Genomic DNA, 23,768 nt, shown 5'->3' with positions numbered 1-23,768 from the left:
GGAGCCGGACCAGTAGCAGTGTTTTGGTAACCTCACCGCATCTGAGAAAAAATTTACTTTTAATTTTAAATGAAAATGAACAAAAGCATTACAACAAAATATCTGTGTTTGACACAACAGAATATTTAGAAAATAAAACATGAACAAGGTTTATTCTTTTAATTTTTTTTCAAGTTTGGCGGGCCGGATTAAAACGCTTAACGGGCCGCATGTGGCCCCCGGGCCGTAGTTTGCCCACGCCTGCTCATATCACACCTAAATATTCTCTTAACCAATAAGTACTTGACAAAACCAAATTATAACTATAAAGCCCAAAATAATATCAGTTTTTCTTTTTTCATACTAACCTCAGGGTGTGTTTGATCTCACCTCCACTTCCCTTCCCCTTCAGCCACGCCCACCACTTTTGACAAACAGCTTGTTTTATGGTTTGACCGCCGCTAAAAATAAAGCCGCCTGCCTCTTTGTGTCCCTTACCATTTGTCAAACAGTCATGACCAATTACAACAACAGGGACTGTTTCCTGATTCTAAATCAAGCCGATTCTCATGATTGCTCACACACACACACCCCCACACGCCGATTTAAAAAAAATAAATAAAATAAAACAAAATAACTCCTTCTAGGCAAGTGGAATAATGCTGCTGCTCGCGTATGTGTGAGCCACCTGCTTTGAGTTTTGCATCTAAAAATACTGCGGCTTGTCTGGCAGAGGCGCTTTATTCCTCTGCACATCACATTATCACAGCTCACCTCTCTTAAATCTGGCATGTAGTAGATGACGAACAAATTGCCACGCGGCTGTCGTAGACGCGCATTAAAGGGCCATTACGGCAATCACGCCCTGTAAAAACGGCAGTTAATACCTTGATGCATCTCTTGGCTCTGCTGCAATGGCCCACGTGAATACAATATCTCATCGATATTAAAGTGGCGGTAAGGGAAATCTGTTTTTTTTTTTTTTGCATCGCTACCAGAAAAGTAGTCAAATGTGATTTGCTTTTATTGAAAATTTTAGTAATCGAGTGTTCTACTGAAGTCCAGAGAAAATACCGTATTTACTATTTACTGTACTGTATGTTAGTGATCTAGCAATATCCACGACATTATCACGATATTGTTTGTTGTGTGGCAATATAAAAACAGTTTAAAAAGTCACAATATTGGGAAAAAAGAATTCATGGTATTGGAAAAAAAACAAAACATGTTTTTGTGTGGAATAACAGAAATGCCAAATAGGCTTGGCTAGTCATTTTATTGTCATGTGTTCCTATTGGCTCAGCGGCGCAAAGTATCATGGGTTAAAACGCTGTGTTCGGCTCAAGCAGACGAAAAACAATTAAAAATGTGTTTTAACAGGCATGTGCTGCTTTTAATATTGTAACACGACAACGATATCGTGGCAGTTTCAATATCACAATATCGGCATTATCGCTTCATCCCTAATATATAAAGACGGTCATAACTACTCAGTAAGATGAAGTGCCGTTAGAGGATAAAGAATATATGCGTGAGTATTGTTACGTTTGCCTACACGTGTTTTGCGTTGTGATTAAGATAGCAAACGTGTAAAACAAAATGATGGGGTTTGTTTAAATGAACAACCGGTCGTGCATAGTCGCCACATTTTTCATTGGCTTGCAGGAATCTAATGATGCTGCGGGGACAATCAATTCCTTTCAGAGTTGAATTATTGTCAAACTCCTGTGGAAGTAACACACGACGTGATGATGCAAAATATCTCTTGGTGGAAGTCATGCAAACGACAAAGACAAATGTTTTTCCATTGTTGCGGAATTATCTGTGTGGATTGTGTCGCCCCACCAGTGCTGCTCTCCGTCCACCAGCACATCTGTAATTGACTTTGATCATAATGGGATCTGACTGCAATTGTTCAGCTAATCAGCACAAAAAGAGACGCTCATCTCATCTGACCGAGATTCATTTCAGCGTGCGGGCCCTTTTGTTTAACGGCCTATTATGTGGTTTGTAATCTGTGCACACACATCGCGGTAATGAACATCTCCGCCGCTTTTATGTGCGAGCGGCTGGACGATTCTCAATTTGAGTTCAGTCCAGGTTCCAAGATGATCGGTCAGATTGTCCGCTGCCCGGTGACGACACGCGGCAGCGACGTCATTATCATGTTGTGAGAGCGCTGACCAATCAGCTCTCTGCGATGAATTATTCAGCGCGCCTTTCTGATGTCTGCTTCGGTTGTTCCGAGCAGGTCAACGCAAGTAGATGTCCTTTGGAGTTTTATGAAGGGTAAATGATTAGGTTTTTTGTTTGTTTTGTTTTGTTTTTTGGATGCAACCGTTTATCACTTATTTGTCGAATTAAAAATAAGCGTGCTTGTCATATTTATGACTTAACAGGATGTGAAGCGGAGTTTGTTTCAGAAGGTTGTTCCAATTCCAATTCAATCTGCCCACTAAGAAATAACAACAACAACACTTATGTCTCGTTCCTCCACTGAGGTCGATCAAAAGGCAAACATCGTAAAACTTTATACAAGTGGTGTTCGTTTTACGAGTTCCGTTCCTATGACCCGAATCACTCACCTGTGCTATTATTTGAATGAAAAAGACTTCTGTATTGAATATAAAACATCCATCCTTTGCATTCTCTGCACCAAAAAAAACAAAAAAAAACGGCACAATGATTCTGATGCTATGATAAGCGGGAGTAATGTCTTAGTATGATGCTGTCCAATACCTAATTTTGTGGTGTAGCTATTTGCATATTTCAAAGTCGTCCAGTTCTCCTCTTATGGATGACTGTAACTGTATACAGAAGGCCCATCTGCAATGCAGACGTGCGAGTCTTATAATGCAGCAGTCGTCTCCTGGGCTGAATCGATGACCTCATTGACTCCGCGTGTCCTATGGCATCCTTGGGAACGGCGCTCCTCGGGCTGTGTTCAACGGGAACGCCCACAGTCAACTTTTGGTCTCTTGGCCGACTGACATGTGAGGCGGGCGCTAAAGCGTCAGCATTGTTTCTGGGCCGTCAAGTGTTGCCGGGTTTCACGTGCCAACCGGGTGATGCTAATTAGAGTCCACAGAGCTTTTAGAGGCATGTCTGGTTTAGATGTTTGGTCATTCTTTGACGACGTTGGTTGGGGGTGTTTGAGCCGCTCTTATATTTGCACACAAGGACATCATTTTAGTAATGAATGAACGTTCACTATATAAGAAGCTGGCGCATAAGATGGCACGACTTAAGGTGGGCGACCGACCCTCACCAGCTCGCAACAGGTGAAAATCCAGGACGTTGAGAGACCTAGGAATTAAATGTTACACACTTTTGAATCACATTTAAACTAATTAAAACACACCTTTTAATATATAGCTTGGAGTCTGCACGGCCGGTTGAAGTTGACTGTAAAACTGACACGTTAAACCACTGGTGTGCAACACAAGGCCCGGGGGCCAGATCTGGCCCACAACCTCATTTTTATGTGGCCCGCGAAAGGCATCAACTTCTCGTTTCTAGCACATTTTTTTCACTTTTAACATTAAGATATGAGATATTGACATTTATTTGTTACCAATAATTTGAAGAATTGTTGAACAAACAATTACTGACTGAATTATGGAATTTGTTGGGTTCACAGTCATAACGGCCCTCTGAGGGCAACCATAACTACAATGTGGCCCGTCTTCAAAGATGAGTAAATTAAACAACATAATGTCATAGCACCACTAGCTAGAACATATTGTAATCTTTCCACAAGTGGTCAAGGATACACACAGCCGCTGGTGCACTTTTAATCACTTTACTGAACAAACCGTAAGAAAGCAAACACATAAGCACATGCGCTCCAAAGCTGCCAATGACCACAACTTCCGCCGGGTAAATCAACACACGGAGTGGCTAATGGTTAGCCACTTAATAGCCAGTGCGACCCTGAGTCAACACGACCAACTCTACATGCTCATTCGCTGACTCCGACGAGAGGCCAGGCAAAGCCTTTCGAGGCAACACGCGTTCCAAGTCACAGATGCTACAGTTTAGAACATGAGGACTTCAAATGGACAAAAAAAAAATACTGCCCTCGCCTCATATGCGTATTTTGTATTGCTGTTCTGTCTACGTAAAGCAAGTGTAAACGAGGGACTGCTTGCAACAATGAACCGGGAAAGTCTAAAAAAAAAAGATTTTTTCATGCAAAATATCTGCGGCAGGAGAATATTGTGCGACAGTTCTATTAGTGCTGCTCTGGTTGGCGTCATTGTCAAGATTGATCACAAGTGCGCGTGTCGTGTTAAATATGGCTTCCTGTGTTGCTGAGCGGGCTGTTTCTAAAAGCGGCTAAGAGCAACATGCAGTCCTCGATATTGATGAGTGACTCAGGTGTCGCTACATGCATGACAGGCTAAGGCTACAGCATCCTTCAAATGCCGCAGAAGGCCGAACATGATTTGCTTGTCTTGTTCACCATGTGAGTTTGTTGAAACCTGGATGTTAATCGTATAATGCAAAGAATTATTTTATTTCCCCGACTGTGCATCTTTTGGTGTTGTTAAAAACCACAGGGACTGAACTCAATATAATGAAGGAAACATTTTTGGGTTGTCATTTTTTTATATCATTTTTGGGGGCTCCTGCGTGACTGATTTAGTTTGCGGATTTCCTCCCCTGGCGCTTTTATGGTAGTCTTTCAATCTGACACTAAGTTCTCTTTTTGTGGCCCCAAAGGAGCCGCGATGTGTTCGCCATCTGGCACTACAGTCACATCTTATAGCGCTGCATGTACAGAAGCAGATTTTTTTGCTTCATGCAGAAGGATAGCAATTCTCAAACTTGACCCACGTGTCTATCGAGTAGTTTAAGCTTACAATGGTGAACTATTTTTTCGTCGCTGCGTGACGACAACGCTGCGACACATTGCAGCCGACCAATGATTTCTACCATGATGAGGGATAGTAAACAAAGAACAACGATGGAGGACAGCCAGTGGGTTTTTTTTTTTCAGTTTTTTTCTTCCTGGCTCACGGCTGTTATAAAAAGAAAAGGACACGCTTTGTTTGGAAAAGACACAATTTGTATTCTTCCCATTCCGTTCCCAATGTTGCACAAAGGGTACTTTTGTATTTATCCTTTTGTTTACCTACTTGGGGGACTGGTGAAGGGGAAATTGGCCTTAGTGTCTTTTCCTGAGATGAGTGGATTTTGTACATTTTTTTTTCCCACATACATTGAAGACGTAAGTACAGCTTCTTTCTCTGCCAGTCACAGAAGGCAGCATATCTAAATCCTCTGTTTGGATACTTTTCACTTCGTATTTGGGCTTTGGGATTATATGATCGCGATTAGCAATCACAAATGGATTTGTCAAAATCAATTGATTAATCTAATTGATTATAAAACGAATCTACAACAATTCAATAACTGCTTAATTGTTTAAAGACATTAACTTAAAATTGTCCAAAAATATTCCCTGAGATGTGTAGTCGCAGACAAACACAATTGTTACGGTCATTATCGTTTGTCGCACTTGTAAACGTAAATTGACGTTAGATAGTTTTTGTTTTTAAACGCATTTTTTCTTTTAAAGATTTTTTTTTTTAAAAGATTTTTCGTTTATATTGTTACTTTTCGTCAACTAAAACAACCTTGCTGGAGACTCAGCTCCTCTCGGCTTCTCAACATGGAATATTAGGCATTCTTTGCAGAGGATAAAGAATATAAGCCTGTGCGTGTTATCGGTCTACAGATATTCATTACTGAGTGAAAACATTGCCATCTATTGCGCATGCTAATTGCGAATGTGAATATTTCTTCTCTTATAGTTTGTCGTTCAGTGAATTGAGTCACCTGCCACTATGCGGCGCACGTATCTTAAGTCTGAGCTCTCAAGTCCGCATACAGAATACACATCACAAAATATGACTGATTTATTCATAACACATTAGTCTCTCAGTTTTTCACTGCCATAGTAAGTGATCCGCTTCGGAAAAATAACGGCTCTGTTTCCGTATGGCCCGGTGGCATCCTCCGGCCCATCGTGACTGACGCTGCGGCGCTTTGACTGCACACAGGAAATGAGGTCGGCACGAGCTTCCAAAGCACCTCCTGAGATCCGCCAGAGGAAACGCATCATATGACATCTGTGGTCTGGAATGTTGATGCTCTCATTTTTTTTCGGCATTCTATCCTTAAAATAGGCCTCTCTGTTAATCCCGTCCGTCTTTGCCCACCGTCCCATCATCCCGCTTTGCTCTGTCTGACTCTCTCACCCTAATCTGTAAATAAGAACTGTTTATTTTCAAAGCTGAAATGCCGTTTCAGACCACTGGCATCCAAACACAAGCTCCATACAGGTCGGCAATCGGTAAAGCCGCGAGCTTTGCTTTCGATGGCCGACAACTGAAGTCGATGACGCTCATTGAGAGAAATGTCCTGCCTCGATTGTGTGTTTTCTAAATAGCCCGGCGTCAGGCCACGCTTCCATAATGGCTGTTTACGTGGATCTCGTGCCTGCCACGCTGCGTTAGCCAATGAGATGCCGGCCAGCCTGGGGCCCGACGACGGCTTTGGTTTGGTTCAGATGAGCGGAAAGCAATTGGGCGGACACGTCAAATGTTGAGGCTGCTTAGTCGTGCATTTATTTATGACTCGATGTGTTCATGGATGCCTTTTTACTGCTCCCTGTGTGTGTGTGTTTTTTTTTCCAAACGTAAATTTTGTTTTGGAAGTGTGGCATAATTACCCACCGGACACATCATTAGGTACCCATTTCCAGTTGAATGCAGTGTTTTGACCAAGTCTTTTAAAAAAATATTTAAAAAGTCAAGGTAACACGTAATTTTTCAGTTCCCACTATGAGGCAGTGCACTTCTACACTACTGAAATAAGAAACATATTCAATGGCAGGGCATGATTCTTTTTGAGACACGATTCACGCTTGACCTAGGTGCATACACCACACTACACATGCTCATTAGAGCAATGAGGACTTCCAAACAATAATGTCCTTGTTGGAGGAGCATCTGTGACTGAAATAGTCCAGCCAGTCTGTGTAAGTGTTCTCAGTCTGATATGTGTTGCTTTGCGTGTAGGGACACTGCTGTAATTAAGGCTAGTTTGGAAGTCTAGGTGCCCCTGGGTGGTTGGAAGTAGGTCACTGGCACAGACTACTGAAATGCAGGCGTGTTGAACAATGTGCGTATTGTCATATTTGTGTAATTAGCGTTTTGTTTTTGCCATCATTTTGGAGCGCTTTCTTCAAAGTTGTCTTTTAAGTCGTTTTATTAAAGGAAGGGAATACATTCCAGAACGAGCCTAAAAATGGCTTAAAGGGGCGCTGTGTGACTCCGCCGTGCGCCTGTGGATATTATTGACATTGATACCGGGGCCCCATCAAAGATCTCATTATGCCCCATCAGCCTCGGCGGTGACAACATCGCTATTGACCGCCACCCCGTCGGTCATTTTGCACAGCTCTCCTCAGATTTGTTGTAATTTTCACTTCCGAGCGGCTGCACGCGTGCTTCCCATGTGAGGGGCTTTGAGGCAGTGATGAGAGATCGAGTGAGAGAGAAAACGGGGGAGGCAGGAAGAGGCAGACATCAAGATGAGATAGCGAGTCTTTAGTCCAACCCTCATTCATAAGGATGAAGAATGTCCGTCTTGATGGCGAGGTCACATGAGCTGAGGCCATGGCCTGTCTGTTTATTGTCTTCTACGTCAGGCTCTTCTCTTCTTATGTTGGGTAATTGTGGTTGATTAAACAAGCTTTTTACAAACCGTCAATTTGCCGCGTGATTTGTTTAAAAGGCTTTTTCAATAAGTGGGCAGACAATTATGAAGAATAGAAAGCATGGTCATGACAAAAGATCATAGAATCCACTTAACCATTTAGTTTGGCCTTCAAAGTATTGCAATGGAAAATTGATCAAAGGATCATTTCACGTTTGGAGTGATTTATGACCTTGCACTCTGAATGCTGGAAATGTGAGAAAGAGGCGCCGTATGGTCTGGCATGTGGTCGTGAATACGTGTTAGATGTCTTATATTTATGTAAATTGGGTGGCAATCGCATATCATAACTTAGAAAAACCATATTGTCACAATATGCTATTATGGAATATCCAGACAGCATGATTTACATTTCTGGTAAAAATCTTCACAGTGATCACCTCAAGTCTCTTATAGTTTGTTCCTCTCAACTTTTAACTGAAGACGATTCAAGTTAAACATTACATGTAAATGTAAATAGTTTAAAATGCCGCGTAGTAAAATGTGTTTTCATTGGTCACTTAGATGCGCAATGTCCTGCTGTAAGCCACAATCCCTACCAAGGCGCTCGCGCTGAACTAACCGACCCGACTGCAGCGCTTGATGTCACTACTAGGCCACACCCCTCAACTCACTCACTGCCATCGACGGCTGTAGACGTCAAAAATCTATTTTTACTGGGCTGGCAATGAATCAGTTAAAGGTGCACATCCAACATAGAAATACTTATTCAGTATAGTAATTACACTTTAGAAAACCAAATATTTGCATTGTTTCATAATGTTTTATCGTACTTTTATCCAATATATAATTTTTCTTTTTTTTTTAAATGAAAAACAGTCGCCAAAAATGTGTTTTTGGGCAGGCTGCAGCGTATTAATGGAATTTTAATTAATTTAAATGGGGAATATTTATTATGAGGTTGCACTCTATTAAACTGTATAAATGAACAAATTATGTGCTCATTTCTCGTTGGGAGTTGTTTTGGGGAGTCTTAATGTGACAAGAGGCGCCTGAAAGAGCAGTAGAAGCCTGAACAGCCTAAGACAGAATTAGCAGAAAAACTACCTGAGAGGTCCCAATTGGGTCGGGCACAGCCTAGAATCACATGTGCTCCATTTACTCGCTTATGCATAACATAATACTTGACAAATATAAATTATAGCAGTAGGTAAGCAAAAATGGCCGCCATAGACTGACATCACCGTTGACGTCAAAAGGTAGCAGAGTTCCTTTATGAAAGCGTCGGGGGGGGGGGCAGTCAGCAGAATGTAAATGATTCAACAGCACCTCTAAGTGGCTGCAGGAGCTCGTCTGACATGACGCCAAGCTGCTCTTAAAGCTCTGCAGTCAGTCGATAAACATGATGCAGGCAGAACAAAGATGAGCGCGCATGATTTTATTGGATTGGGCTGGCTGGTAGCTTGTCTACTGATACTGCAATGTGTCGGTGGAGATTTTGATTTCTTTCTTTTTTACGCTGCTCATCATCCTTGAGAGCAAGACTTATTGCCAGCGCATCAGTCATGTTGCTTTACATAGCACCCAAGTCCCATGATGCCCCAGTCCTCCCGTCTAATCCACTTTGCAACTTTGTGTGCTGGAGTTGTTCGCGTAATGGCATTTTGCAAACACGCCTCATCAGCAATTTTCAAAAAGACAAATGTCTGTGTGTGTGTCAACAGCTCTTCAGGGAAGTGCGAATAATGAAGTTACTGAATCATCCAAATATTGGTAAGTTCCAACACTTGGTAATGATATTAAACATGGCGTACTTTAACTTCAATGAATAACCCGCAAAACAACCCAATTTTTGTGGGCTTTGTTCAAATGGGTTGTTTTGCAGGTGTAATTCATGTGACACAATTTTTGGGTTTAGATGAATCACCCCAAAAGTTGTGTAATCCCTTTCTGACACAATTTGGGGTACTTTTTTTTGTTGTTGTTTTTTTAGGTTAGTGTTTATATGTCATATATTGTTTTTATTTAGAATTGTTATTTTCTATCACATGCTCATTCGTTTGACAGCTAGACTAAATAAAAATATATTTTTTATTTTTGTAATACTGAAAAAAAGTCTTATTAACGAAGCTGTATTTTTGGGGTGGGGAAAATCAAATACAGTTGTTTAAAATATCTACAAAGAAATAATGAAAATAATTACTTTTTATATTTGCGCGATGCAATGATTTTCTATAAACATATAATGCAATTGTATCCAATTATCATCTTGTACTGTTTTCTTTGAAATAGTTAAATAAAATGCAGAATTATGTGTGATTATTTCAATAATTACATTTACCTGATGAATTTTATGTATTTTTTTTAAACTAATAAATATAATGTTAGTAAACTTTTTTTTTTAACTTATGCTATGGCTCTTAGCCAAGCTTAATCCTGATAAGTAACCTTCAATGGGATTGCATCCCAATCATACAAACAAACTGGACATTGCTTCAAAATTAGAAAATAAATGGCTAAGTTTATGTCTTCTCTGATGATGTGTGCTGTTTATTAAAAAAAAAAAAAAAGCTCCAGTTTATCTGTTTTTTGCTCTCTGCAGTAAAACTATTTGAGGTGATCGAAACGGAGAAGACGCTCTATTTGGTGATGGAATACGCCAGTGGTGGTGAGTGACACTGTTGACTTTGCGAATGCGCCTGCACCATACTAGAGTTGCGTGCACACCTACCAAACCACGCTGCAACTGCAGCTCCCCCCCTTGAGCCACGCCCCACCTCCTCGAATGAGTCCAACATGTTCTCAGTCCACATACCCTAAATACACGCAAAACTTCTTCCGTGTGCTACAGGTGAGGTGTTTGACTACCTGGTGGCTCATGGCAGGATGAAGGAGAAGGAGGCCAGGGCCAAATTCAGGCAGGTGAGTCAGCGACAGCGACAGCCGCGTCATGCACCAAGATCATGCTGTGTCACTGACTGCGGAGGAAAGCTGGAGCGTCTCTCCTCACTCACACTCTGCAGCTGCTTGTGCTGTCACCCAGTGGCGCGCCATCGGCATTGATCCAATGGCCCCCTCCGATGCTCATTTGACAGCAAAACCCAGCGAATGAATGTGCCTTTTATTCACAGTAGTCAAGCCCATTTGTCGGATAATCCACTTCTTTCACAACCACAATATCGCTATTTAAAAGGAAAAGATGACTCACTCTGTGTTTGGAGGCTTGTATGAGTGTTTCGGTGTGCATAACGTTCGGTACAATTGCACAATCCCCACGTAGGCTAGAGCAGCCCAAGTAACACCGAAGGAAAATAAATAGCTCACCAACTCTCAGGATGCTCAGGATTACTGAATTGCTTAGTGACCTTTTAAAATTAAAAAATAATTAAAAAAAAAAAATCATCAGCTGGAAATTATGTGACCCTCCTTAATTTCCGTCTAGAAAATATTTTATATTTATTGCTTAAATGTAAAGGTTAAATGTAAATTCTACTTCAACAAATGTTGAAAAATATGCAGTGCCTTAACATAAAATGAGAATTTATTTCATTGTATTGCAGAGTTAAATACAGATGTAGTCTACTTACAAATTACTGCACTTGAAAAGTATTAAATGTGTGGTACTGGATTTAAAAAAAGTTCAAACAGGTTTTATTCTTAAAAAGTATTTCTTTTTTATAATATGAGTTTGACAATTAACACTGAAATATGTTAAAATAAAATAAAAAACTATAATTAATTCAGTTAAAAGATACTGAACAAGAAAGCTGCTCTTCTGTATTACATATTTTTAAAAATGTTCTATTTTTAATTCAGTGATTCATATTCACCGCCAATGGACAGCTTGAATACTGAACGTTCGCAAAATGTACACGTTAGAGCGGGAGATGGTCATGTGATCACCGTCATATGACAGCATTTCCAGCCTGAGAAAAATGTTACATGCCCTAGATGACATTATGATAAAGCTGTGACGTTTGTGTTTCAGATTGTGTCCGCCGTGCAGTATTGCCACCAGAGGAGGATAGTTCACCGGGATCTAAAGGTGACGAGCCAACTCCTCTTTTTCATACGATGAACGAATGGCGGCCTCGCTCGTTCTGCGAGCATGCGCCTCCTGGTGAAAACGTGCTAAATGTATTTTACGTGGCCACGTTCATCCAAGCGGAATATTTTGGATCTCCCCCTCAGGCCGAGAATTTGCTATTGGACGCCGACATGAACATCAAGATAGCGGATTTCGGCTTCAGCAACGAGTTCACCGTGGGCAGCAAGCTGGACACCTTCTGCGGTTCTCCACCCTACGCCGCCCCGGAACTCTTCCAAGGGAAGAAGTACGACGGACCCGAAGTGGACGTGTGGAGCCTCGGCGTCATCCTCTACACGCTGGTCAGCGGCTCCCTGCCCTTCGACGGGCAAAACCTCAAGGTGCGTACACGTTATGTACGATAGAATTACCCTCCAAGTGAGTTGGGTATTACCCAACTGGATGTTTCTTATTTTTTATTTTTTTTTTAGTATACATGCATCAACATGATTCTGTTTCCTAAATAAACAGATTAAGAGTGGAATTTCCTGTTTCTATCATTGGGGAAAGCGAGACTCCCCGGAGGATTATCTGCCCTACTTCAGTAATGCACAACTGTCGAAATGATTCATGATGCAGCAGCAGTTTACAGAGTGGAAACGTGATACACTTTTAATTCATTTTCATCGCTATGTTTTTTGGCCCCTGGTATGGAGGCAATGTTTCTATCAGTCTAGGAGCACTCGTTGGTTTGTGTGTAAGGAAGTCATTCTCAGAATGTACACCAAAATTGGGGGTGCAATGTTGTGGCTGATTATATCATAAGAACTTTTTTTTTTTTTTTTTCGTAATGAATATGAATATATAGCACTGGTTTTGAGCGGCGAGGGGCTTACCCTCTCATGCTTGCACTAAGTTCAGCTTGATACGCATTCATTTTTATTAGAGCATTCTGGAGACTTCCTCCAAAGCAGTAGCTGTTCACACCTTGGCATCCAGACTGCAAATCAATGCCACTTGTGCAACGTCACCACTGGCTGATTCAGTTTAATTTAAAAGAACATGCTTTTTCCACATTTCCATGCCCCCTTTTAATCTTTAAATTACAATAAACTGGCCCTAATTTCTGTATTTGATAGGGAACCTTTTCGTCAGGGACACTAGATGGTGGTAGCGAACCTCACGACAAACGCCAGATAGTCAACAGTTCTTCAAAAAAGTCACTCCCAACTTGGAGCTTAATGTGAAACAAAACATTCAATATAGACAATTGCACAATTTTTATTTAGACCGACGACATAAGTTTGCCTTATCAAGTCCACTTGCTTAATGCTAGCACGCAATGTGCCAGAGTCTGGCTAACAAAAACTAACATCGGTAGTTATTCCCCTTTAAGCAAAAGATATGTGAACACAAACAGTGCAGCAAAACATGCAGACAGACAGTATACTAATACTTCCATGCATGTATTCTTTTTCCTCTGCAAGTAATGTCAACCATCACTGCAGATCACATATAATATTTTTATATCACCATTTGTTGCTCACCATGCAGGAGCTGAGAGAGCGTGTCCTGCGGGGGAAGTACCGAATCCCTTTCTACATGTCCACAGACTGTGAAAACCTGCTGAAAAAACTACTGGTGCTCAACCCAGTCAAGCGTGGCAGTTTGGAGGTATTTTTGCATTGTTACCGTTCACGCCATGCCGATTTTTCAGATAGGGCGGCTGAGGCACTTGGAGCGTGCCTGTTCTGTTTGTGCGTAGGGGCAAAAGTTAGCCGACTTAAATGAATCATTGTAAACATGATGTTGTTGTCAGCTCACACTCAATACCGCCGCTGAACTTGTTCCATAAACCACGCCGATGCGCCGCGCTAATGACAATTGATCAGTTTGTGATTCAGCTGTGCTTGTGATTACAATGTTTGAAATGTTGCACACAGCCCCGAGTCATGATTATGTGTCATTAGAGGCCGTCATGAGTGGGAAAAAAAACAAAAACATTTGGATTGTCTTTGGTAGCAAATCATGAAAGACCACTGGATGAACGTGGGTCACGAGGAGGAGGAGCTGAAGCCGTACATCGAGCCCGAGGCCGACTTCAACGACACGACCAGAATAGGTGCGTTTTGACGTACGGTGTGGTCATTGTCAAGGTCGTCCTTGCGAGACTTAACTCAGTTATTTTCCTTTTACCGACAGAGCTCATGGTGACCATGGGCTTCCCTAAAGATGAGATCACAGAGTCCTTACAAAGCCAGAAGTACGATGATGTCATGGCCACTTATCTACTGCTGGGAAGAAAAGCACCAGAGGTCAGATTCTTTCTCATCTCGACATCATCACTGGTGTTAAATGCAATTTAACCTTGTTTCATTCACTGCCAGCTGTTTTTTCAACGCACGATCCACGGCAGTGTATGAATTGAGTCAAACAAAATTTTCCAAGACTGATGCTCACATTCAAGACGACAAATTGTTACCATCAAATCTTTAATTATTTTACAGACAGTGTTTTAAGTAACATTTTAATATTTTTGAATGTCTTACAAGTGTACAAATCAATTAATTGTTGTGTAACAAAACGAAAGTACAATAAATTCACTTGCCCTCACATGAAATAATAGTGTTTAAGAAAGTGGAAAGTTGATGTCATACGTCATCCTTTTCGAATTCCATACACGAGAGATTGTTCCGAATCAATTTGATCATTTTCAATTTCCACAATATCCAAATATGTAACCATGTCACCACTCTTTCATGCCAGTTCGAGGGGAGCGAGCCTCTAACCAACAGCGTCCTGGCCCAGCGGCAGCGTCCCACCAGCGACATCAACAACGGCTCCAGTATTTCTCCCGCCCATCCCAAAGTCACGCGCAGCATCTCGGCTAATCAGAAGCAGCGTCGCTACAGCGATCATGGTGGGGATGATGGTGGTGGTGGTGGTGGTGTTGTCGTAGACAAGCCAAGTAAAGTAACCAATTCCTTCCCAGCTGTGAGCGTGCTGCTGGCGGAATGCTGCGTAGGGGGGGGGGGGGGGGAGTTGCTGACACCATGTTGCTCGGTTACAGTCAAATCTACCCGCAGTGTGTGGAATATTCATATCGTCATTTTTATTTGGTAGTACAGCAATTTCTGCTTCATAGGTCTTCTGTTTTCTTTTCTGTACCCTCTAGCGTCTTCACGCTGTCGTTAACATTGGTCTGTTGCTTTAAATATTGCCTTCAAACAACCTTTGTTGACTTGTGGCTTATGTAGATCAGTTAAAAAAGGAAAGTTCATAGGCAAAAAAGAACTGCTGACGAAAACAAACAAAAAAAATGCAGAGCTCAATGCAGTGTGATACTGTACTGAAGTTTTTTAACTCTAAATTTGGACTTCATACTGTTAAAAAAATATATATTATTATTTAAAACCTAGTGCTCATGACGAGGTAACATTGTTCTGCTAATGTTTAGTTCACTGTCGAAAGTCATGTCAAAGCAGCTTCCTCCTGTCATGTGGGACCGTTGTGTGGTGACTTCTGCTGGCTGGCCTGCTGCTTCCTCGCACTCCCTCCGAAGCAGCATCTCAAAGCATGAGGAGTGATCGGCTTTGCTTTGTCACACATTGTAAAGAGTGTGTTGTTGCACGGTTTAGACATGGAGGCGATGTCTACAGTCATATGTAAATTGTGGCTTTCAGTGGCTTTGCTTGATGGTAAGGGAGACAATGGATCTAATTCACTGGTGTGTGTGTGTGAGTGTGTTTTCTTTTTTTTTAACATTTTGTTCCAATGAAGTTGTCGAAAACATTTTTGCCTAAATTTTCCTTTTTATTACACTACATGTCTAATTGCCTAATTCAGAGTTATTACATATATGTGGTTTATTCTCATTTAACTCCACAACTGGCAATTTTCCTCGAAAGTGAATGCCAATATATATAAATATATATTATTTTGACGCCATTGGACACAAATGATTTTAAGTTTATTCGGTATTTTGACAAGATTGCGCAACTAATGAAGTGTGTGGTAAAAGTGAGGTTTTATTATTGAAGAGACACATCCAGTGAATCAGCTCCAGTGACCTTTCGAATCGGTGTCTGCTGCTGTTTTTTTGCTTAGTTGTGTCAAATTATTGTCTTGCTCTGACTCTTTTTTTTTTTAGTGGGTCCCTCTGTGCCGCCGGCGGTGACCTACACGCGGCGGGGTCAGGCTTTGAGCGTGGAGAGTGACCACCGAGAGGAGTGGGACGGAGCCCGCCGACTGGAGCTCAGCACTTCCAAGGGAGACGTTCCCGCCTCGCCACTGGGAGTGCAGGAGAGGAAGAAAACCACAAGTGGTGTGGGGGTGAGGACTCGGAGCAGGGCTGGGCGATTCATTTTCCAAACTGTAGAATTTGTCGAGGGCTACATGCTAACTTCAATTGTGTTCAATATAAAATGAATGTCTTGATTTAAAGCAGTGAATTGTATTGTTGTAATCAATTACTAGATGTGAGTAGGTAGTAAAATAATCAAATCAAATAAAATGTTCGCCGATCCTATTTGGAACTCCCAAATCATTACAGCTTTGACCTTAATCTAATAGAAACTACTTCCCTCACATGTCAACACAATCCTTTGGCACCTTTGAAATCAGCGAATCAGTGTTGACACACTTTACGGTAATGTAGCCGTTTTCTTTCCACAGACCAACGGATCAATGACTCGCAGGAACACGTATGTGTGTGAGCGATCCTCCACTGAGCGCTACTCGGCCATTCCTAATGGCAAAGACAGCAGGTAACTCCACCAACAGTTCATACACAGTCCGAGAGGAGCCGTACCACGGTGTCATGTTGAAACCGGGGGTCCTGTCATATCAGTTTAACCGAGGTGTCGGGCAGCACCCCGTCGACCGCAGTGACCTCCACGCGGCCTCGCCACATCAAGTCCATGTCATCTTCAGGACACCCTTCAAAGAGCACACTGCCCCCCATTGATGACAACACAGAGTTGAAATCCAGGTGAGTGCTCACTTCATATTTTTTCAGAATTTTTGTTTTTTAATTTAAAAAAATGCATAACATGAACAGAATAAAAAAAAAATGTTACCCCGCATCTTCAATGGGCATTATTCTACTTATTCTCTACATTGGCCACCAGGGGGCATTGGAATACACAGACATGCTACACGTCGATGTGATCATGAAACAGAGAAGACTGTTGCATGACAACTGCTATAATTTTCATTGTTTGTTTTTGCGGAGGATAAAGAATTGTGTGGCATTCTGTCTGCATGTGTTGATACTCCTAAAAAGTTTACACTTACCGTGACATTGAGTCTCGTTTCATAGCCAATTGATGGTATTTGGTGTTGTGCGTTAACATTAAGCGAGCAGCTGGTGGTTTGCTTGAATACATGGGTAATTCTTTATGTTTTGTGTAGACTTCAACTCGGTGTGACAATAAACTAAAGCAAGCACTTGGCTTCTTTTTGGGATTTATTGTTCTCTTTTTTGCCAAACTGCTGCTTGTTGTGAAGTTTACGTCAAGTCTTTGACTTTTGAAGAAATGGATTTGATGTCCATTTGTAAAAGTGCTCAACCGGAATCAGGGGGGAAAAAACATTGCTAGCTTCCCACTTGCGCTATTCTTGTGGCATCTTTCGGAGTACATGAAACATTTTTCAGCTCTTGTTTGACTGCTCAGCTTATCCGAAGCTTGCACGTGCCGTAAATGCCTCGTGAAAAAAAAATAAATCAACCAGGTGACATCTGTATAAAGTTTTTTTTTTTTCCCTCCCAGCTCCTCTCCAAGAGGTCCCTCCACCTCTCCGTCTGCACACAGTATTAGCACCCCCGAGAAGAACCGCTTCCCGCGGGGCACCACCAGCCGCAGCACCTTCCACGGCGCCCAGCTGCGAGACCGCCGCAGCGCCACCTACAACGGGCCGCCGGCCTCGCCCACGCTGTCCCACGACACGGGCGCCCTGGCGCAGCAGCGACGGGGAACCTCCACCGGCATCATCAGCAAGATCACCTCCAAGTTTGTGCGCAGGTCAGTCGGAGGGTGGAGTGAAATTGACACACAAATTTCACCGGAGTTTGTCAAGATAAATATGATCTCAATCCCATTTTTATTTATTTTTCTTTTTATGGAGACGTGTTTTGTTTTATGTGTTTTCGGCGTTGCTATTTTAGACACTTGAATTTTAAACTCCTCCCACATTTCATTCAAAAGAGCCAAAATGCCTTGAAAATAACCCTCAGCACCTCATAATTATGTAACGGAACGGGCTCACCAAAAAAGGGCACGCTAACCTCCTTTGCATAAAAAAATCCTTCTCTTTAGGCGAAGAAGAAAAACTACTTGACAATGCTATCAAGTTTCACACCCTCATTCAAAATTTAGTTTTTTGCCATGCTTTACCGCCCACTGGCTCTTTGGCTCACACCTTTCTTTTCCTTTCTTCCTCTCGCCTTGGCATAGAGCTCTGTCTTTCAGGTCCACTCGGAGGTAGGACAACACTTTGTGCCCCTCTTGCCCGACCAACAACAACAAAACAAACCAAAAGTTTTAATAACTCCTTCAAGCACCTCTGTAGCATCTCCTTTGCCTACTGACACCTATCTTTTGTGATGCTGTTTAAATGTCCCCTCTCTCGCTCGTTTGCTCTTTCTTTCTCTCTCTCTCTCTCTCTCTGTCTCTCTGTCTCTCTCTCTCCCCCCCCCTTGTGTCCACTTGCCTTGAGAAGCAACCTCACACCTCACCGGCTTCATCGTAACATGCCTCTCATGTTGTTGGCGCGCCCCCGCCCCCCCGTGCCTCCTTTACTCTCCCACCTCTGCGGTTGAAAAGACTCAACCCCGACGGCGTCTTTGAAAGTGATGCGTTTGACCGACGCGGAGCAGTTAGTGGAGCTGTCGGTCTCTCTGTGTGCTCACCCAGGAGTGTGGATTCTTTCCTGGCATGACGCCTGAAGCCCCTCGCCGTGTCACACTAATGAGGATGCTGGTGGTGGTGCGTGGTGTGTTTCCATGAAGCTGGCGGGAGTAACAATGTGTTGTTATTCCTGGTTTGATTTCAGAGTGCCCAGCGAGGGAGAGGCCAGTGCCAGGACAGAAACACCCAGGTGAGCTTTAGCCTTGTACACAGAACTCAGCTAAAGCATGATATTGCCGCAAACTCATTAGGGGCCTAAACGCTCTGGCAAGGAAATTGTCACTAAAAAAATAATAGGTAATATGCTAGCTGGTTTCGCACCGTTACGCGAAACGGTCCGGTGCTCAATCTTTTTTTGCACCACAGACTGCTTTCATGTATTTTAACGAACGTTCGAAGAACGAGATGGCATCGGTGTCCCTGACGCCACCACTGCTCCATTATAGCCGCCGTTCTCTGAGTGCCAGCAAAGTCAAGCCGGCCACTATTCAGGTTGTTTGTGCTGTGCAATGCGCTGCAAAGCCAAGTTCAGAATGAAAGCTTCACAACTAAGACTGGACATGGGTGGCGATGCCTTAGTTGTTTTTATTCTGAAATTGACTCCAGGAAGCAATTGTTTCAGCTGCTAAATTGACTTGGACTTCTCGACTCAGCTGCAATCACAGAGGTGTGACTGTGATATGCTTGGAACGCAAATGCGCACTGAGGCAATCAAATCCGGCGAACTGAAGTGAACCCCTTCCTGTGTGGAGTTTGCGCGTTCTACCCGTGCCTGCGTGGGTGTTCTCCGGGTACTCCGGTTTCCTCCCATGTTACAAAAACATGCATGGCAGGTTGATTGGACACTCTAAATTGTCCCTAGGTGTGAGTGTGAGAGCGGATGGCAGTTTGTCTATGTATGCCCTGCGATTGGCCGGCAACCAGTTCAGGGTGTCCCGCCTACTGCCCGAAGACGACCGGCACGCCTGCGACCCTTGTGAGGAAAAGCGGAACAGATAATGGATGGATGGATAACTTTATAAGCGAGGGTGGATTGGAACATAATCCCCGCAGTGTCAAGTTGATTACTTTAATTCCTGTCTACTTTGGTGGCAATGAATTAGTTTATCTCATGTACAATGTTTTGACCGCAACGCTCCTCTGTTGTGATCTCAGGAGCGCGTCGGGCGACCCCAAGGAGGACGGCGGTCGGGATTCCAAGCCGCGCTCGCTGCGCTTCACCTGGAGCATGAAGACCACCTCGTCCATGGAGCCCTCAGAGATGATGCGGGAGATCCGCAAGGTGCTGGACGCCAACAGCTGCGACTACGAGCAGCGCGAGCGCTTCCTGCTCTTCTGCGTGCACGGCGACGCGCGCCAGGACAACCTGGTCCAGTGGGAGATGGAGGTGTGCAAGCTGCCTCGCCTCTCCCTCAACGGCGTGCGCTTCAAGAGGATATCAGGCACGTCCATCGCCTTTAAGAACATCGCCTGCAAAATTGCCAACGAGCTCAAACTGTGACACGAAAAACGATGACGCCAACAACCACCGCGGGCTCATCTCTTCACTGGATTCATGCACTGTACGTCCCCGCCGCGCATTATCAGGGTGGCCTCGGCTGGTAGCGTGCAATACTGCCCACGAATGTACTGCACAGAGGAGATCGCCTCCTTGGAGCCTCTGTGACGACTTAGCGCGACATCTTTTTCATTTGTTTGAAACTGTCCGTCCAGGCCTGTGTGTGTGTGTGTGTGTGTGTGTGTGTGTGTGCGTGTCTCTCTCTTTCAAAGGACACAAAACATGCAGTATGCAGCTGAACACCCTGCAATAATTATTTTTTTTGTTTGTTTGTTTTCTAAACGACTACTACCAGATCTTACGCTGAGTAACTCGCCGCTTTTTCCACCTGTGTTCCGCGCGTAAGTAGAGCAGGCTGGAGCGCATACTAAAAACTATGTAAAAAGAATTGTACTGTATGCATAACATCTGCAGGTACTGTATATTGATTTTTGAGTTGTGTACAGATTTTCTTTTATGGGATTTATTTTCTTTTTTGTTCCTAATATAAGTGATGTCTCTTAGAGCATTATTATCCTTTTTTGCTCAGTTTTTTTTTAAGAAGCCACCATTTGAGAATAGTGTTTTTCATTTTATTTAAAGAGCACTAAATTATTTTGCGAAATATGAAAGGGAGAAGGTCCCTTGCCTTTTGTGTTCTAGTTTATTTGCCTATGGAGGAAAAAGAAAAAACACTAAGTTGCACCATGTAGTAGTAAAACTGAAAATGTGTTCACTTTATTTTCTCTCGGCAGTAAGAGCGGCAACGTGGAGGCCCTTGCTGCACTTTGCACAAGTTTTCTCACTATGACAGTATGCACCTGTTGTTTCTTCCCCTCCCTCAAAAAGATTTGCTGGTCCTCTGTTCCATTAAAAGCAGGCATTTGAATCGGTTTGCCAAGAAGCATGAGAAGTTAAAAAGAAGACGAGAACGTTTGTCTCGAAAACCTCGTTTGGTCCTGCATCTCCACCAATGTGATACTTGTGTATCTCCTGTTTATTTTTATTTTTTGGGGTTTATTTTTGTTAATTCAGCAAATTTTATTGTATTTATTCCATTACATTGTAATGTGCTGCTTTGTAGAAATGAGGTGTGCACTTTGTTGGAGAAAATAAAAAGGATTTTATTTGTTTGTATTTCTGTCATTTGATTGTTGACAATCAGATTTCATCTCAATGTGTTTCTATGTCAAATCTAATTAGCACAGGACCTTCAGAATCAATAGTGCTGGCACAAACTATCTAATCTATATTAACGATAGGACAGTTTCTTGAATCAGCCATATTTTAAATTCGTCCTCACGGGGCCAGAGAGTTGGTCCTCAATGAAGACCTATTTCCATCCTCTGGTTAGGTTTGCCAGATCAAAACTGTTCAACAAGCAAAACGTCACAGGGGATCTGCACACATGAATACATAAAAAAAAAAAGAAACTAATTAAACGACTGATTAATTTGAGTTGTTTGTTTTTATCATGTTACTGGATACACGCGGTTCGATCAAAAGATACTAGATTTTTGGAAAATTATACCAAAACACTGCGAAATGGGTGATTCAAAGAAAATGTAAAAATTGTAAATTGTGTTCAACATGTAAATTAGACAAGTTTTGATTGACGTTTTGGTACACTTTTAAAGAGATTCGTTCATTATGTGTTTATTTTATTTTAAACTCGTGTTTTAAAAAAATCGCTTTATTTTATTATTTTTTTTAATTCTGGCGTTTGTTTGTGGTACCAGGGCTGCCCAGTGATAGGCAGCATTGCCCCAAACTGCATGCTCATTGCTAAAGAATACAAACGAAAAATCTAAGATAGCATTCTAGCTGCATAGCAACTACATTCCAAACTTTTGAATAATAACTTGCAGCGGAGGTTCCCAATGAATGTTTGGTTTTGGGCCGCACAGATAGAGGAGGAAAAAAACCTAAGACGACAACAAGCAAAAGACGGTTATTGGTTAAATAATCGTCAGGCATCGCGTCGACTGGACAGTGGAGAGTTCTACGACTGACTGAAAGGTTAGTTCAAATGTTTGTACCTCTAAAAGTTGTTGGGTTTTTTCCTAGCGATAATACGATTTTTAAAAAAGTATTCTATACCCCACACATTTTCATTACGATCATTATTATTTATTTGCCAAATCGTTTTATGTCTCAATGTGTTTTTACGGCATTAACGGCTCATGACGATCTCTCCCGGATTTGGTTTGGTGTGTCTATATATGTTTTTAACACATACCTCATTTAACACAAAGTAGAAATATACTAATCAATATGCTGTTTACATATTTTTTGTAAATATTGTCATATGGACTGACTATGTTATCAAATGTACATGAGCTTATGTCGCTGATTTACTGGATGTAATTTTCCGTAAATGTTTCCTCTCCGCTGATCCAGAGGTGAGAAAAGTATTCATACTCAGTACAATGTACATCAAATTAAAAGTGATTAGTAGTGGTGTCACAAAGTACTCAATTATTTGTTATGACAGTGAAGTAGATTCTTCAGGCATCTGTACTTTACTTCAATGACAAAGGAATATTTTTTTAGTGTGTTAAATGAAAGATGTTAAAGAGTGTAGACTCCCCTGACTCAAGTTGCATATTTGGTTCTTTTTTCATCATTCATTAGACTCTTGTGGCACGCAAAGAGACTAAAAAAAGCCAGTGAAATGATATTGACTTTATTGCGAGCACACTCAAGAGATCACAAGAGCTGTTTTAACAATTGTAGAGCAAGTTGATCCTCTTGATGTCCCACTCGGACATGCCCCTCCGCTGGCCGATGTGGACGCGGGAGTTGGGGATGGGGGTGATGGTGTTCATCCCGTTGGTGCTGAAGGCTTTTTTTCCATAATGCATGACGGAGGAGTAGTCGTACGGGGTGTTCAGGTTGTTGGTATCCTGCTTGTTGAAGTTGAAGGACGTGGCCGGGTTGAGGTTCTCCCAGTTGATCCTCACGTACCTGTCGCGGTCGCTCCTGGTCTGCTCGTGCTGGAAGCCCAAAGCGTGGTTGAGCTCGTGTTGGATGATGCCGTTGTAGAGGCACCCGTTGCGGTTGATGGACACCACCTGCATGCCGCCCTGCTTTCCCAGAGAGGAGTAGCAGCCGACTTTGTTCTCCACGCTGATGTAGTCGTTCTCGCCGCTCCAGGGCACGAAGCGGATGCAGGTGCTGTCGTGGAAGGCCCTCACGGCAGTGTCAATCTTTTGCTTCTCCCAGTCGGGGAAATCCCGGCTCACGACGTAAGGGATCGTCACATAGCCGTTGGTGGCTTTCTTCCACAGGCAGCTCTTGTACCGGCACTTAATGGCGTTCCTCGTTCTGGAAACCAGCATGTCTCCTTCCAGGAGAAACTCGCTACTGCCATTGTTGGCGGAAAGGATTATGCTGGAGATGTCAACTGCGTCTTCCTCATCTTGCTCTGGGATTTGTTCTTCCTGGCAAGCCTGAGAGAGACCAAGCAGGAGGAGCATCAGCAAGCTGGTGTAGCAACTCATCTTAAAGTTTCTCTGGAGAGACTCTTTTATGATTTGAGTCGGGCCTCTTTATACTCTGCTCTCTCAGGTGTGGCTACGTAAGGATT

At 42.6% G+C, this 23,768-nt stretch overlaps 2 protein-coding genes across 4 annotated transcripts in view; one reads left to right on the top strand and one right to left on the bottom strand.

Annotated features, from left to right (window-relative positions):
* LOC148330071 (serine/threonine-protein kinase MARK1-like) overlaps positions 1–21,316 on the top strand; it is a 31,832-nt gene extending 10,516 nt beyond the window's left edge. The window contains exons 4-19 of one of the 3 annotated variants that reach the window (XM_088304679.1): positions 9,432–9,480; positions 10,310–10,375; positions 10,559–10,629; positions 11,696–11,752; positions 11,899–12,135; positions 13,289–13,408; positions 13,757–13,856; positions 13,937–14,049; positions 14,501–14,654; positions 15,885–16,066; positions 16,409–16,500; positions 16,584–16,724; positions 17,506–17,757; positions 18,190–18,216; positions 18,788–18,832; positions 19,798–21,316. In XM_088304679.1, coding sequence (XP_088160805.1) covers positions 9,432–9,480; positions 10,310–10,375; positions 10,559–10,629; positions 11,696–11,752; positions 11,899–12,135; positions 13,289–13,408; positions 13,757–13,856; positions 13,937–14,049; positions 14,501–14,654; positions 15,885–16,066; positions 16,409–16,500; positions 16,584–16,724; positions 17,506–17,757; positions 18,190–18,216; positions 18,788–18,832; positions 19,798–20,143 — 2,052 coding nt within the window. In that variant the 3' untranslated portion in view covers positions 20,144–21,316. The remainder of the gene's footprint in view (positions 1–9,431; positions 9,481–10,309; positions 10,376–10,558; positions 10,630–11,695; positions 11,753–11,898; positions 12,136–13,288; positions 13,409–13,756; positions 13,857–13,936; positions 14,050–14,500; positions 14,655–15,884; positions 16,067–16,408; positions 16,501–16,583; positions 16,725–17,505; positions 17,758–18,189; positions 18,217–18,787; positions 18,833–19,797) is intronic. The other 2 variants (XM_088304680.1, XM_088304681.1) reach the window with 2 other exon arrangements.
* Positions 21,317–22,902: 1,586 nt separating this feature from the next.
* Positions 22,903–23,682, bottom strand: LOC148330070 (high choriolytic enzyme 1-like). The gene has a single exon (XM_088305134.1). The coding sequence runs from the start codon at positions 23,680–23,682 to the stop codon at positions 22,903–22,905; it is 780 nt and encodes a 259-aa protein (XP_088161260.1).
* Between the last annotated feature and the right edge of the window lie 86 nt (positions 23,683–23,768).

Source organism: Idiotropiscis lumnitzeri, chromosome 9 (assembly GCF_059441095.1).
Source record: "Idiotropiscis lumnitzeri isolate Australia: NSW breed Sydney's pygmy pipehorse chromosome 9, RoL_Ilum_1.0, whole genome shotgun sequence".
In the NCBI taxonomy this organism is placed as follows: Eukaryota; Metazoa; Chordata; class Actinopteri; order Syngnathiformes; family Syngnathidae; genus Idiotropiscis; species Idiotropiscis lumnitzeri.
Note: the sequence above shows the minus strand (reverse complement) of the source record. Positions and strands in the feature narration are given on the sequence as shown.

Bases quoted from the DNA above. Each gene is read 5' to 3' on its own strand.
- LOC148330070 (XM_088305134.1), bottom strand. From the start codon at position 23,682: ATGAGTTGCTACACCAGCTTGCTGATGCTCCTCCTGCTTGGTCTCTCT.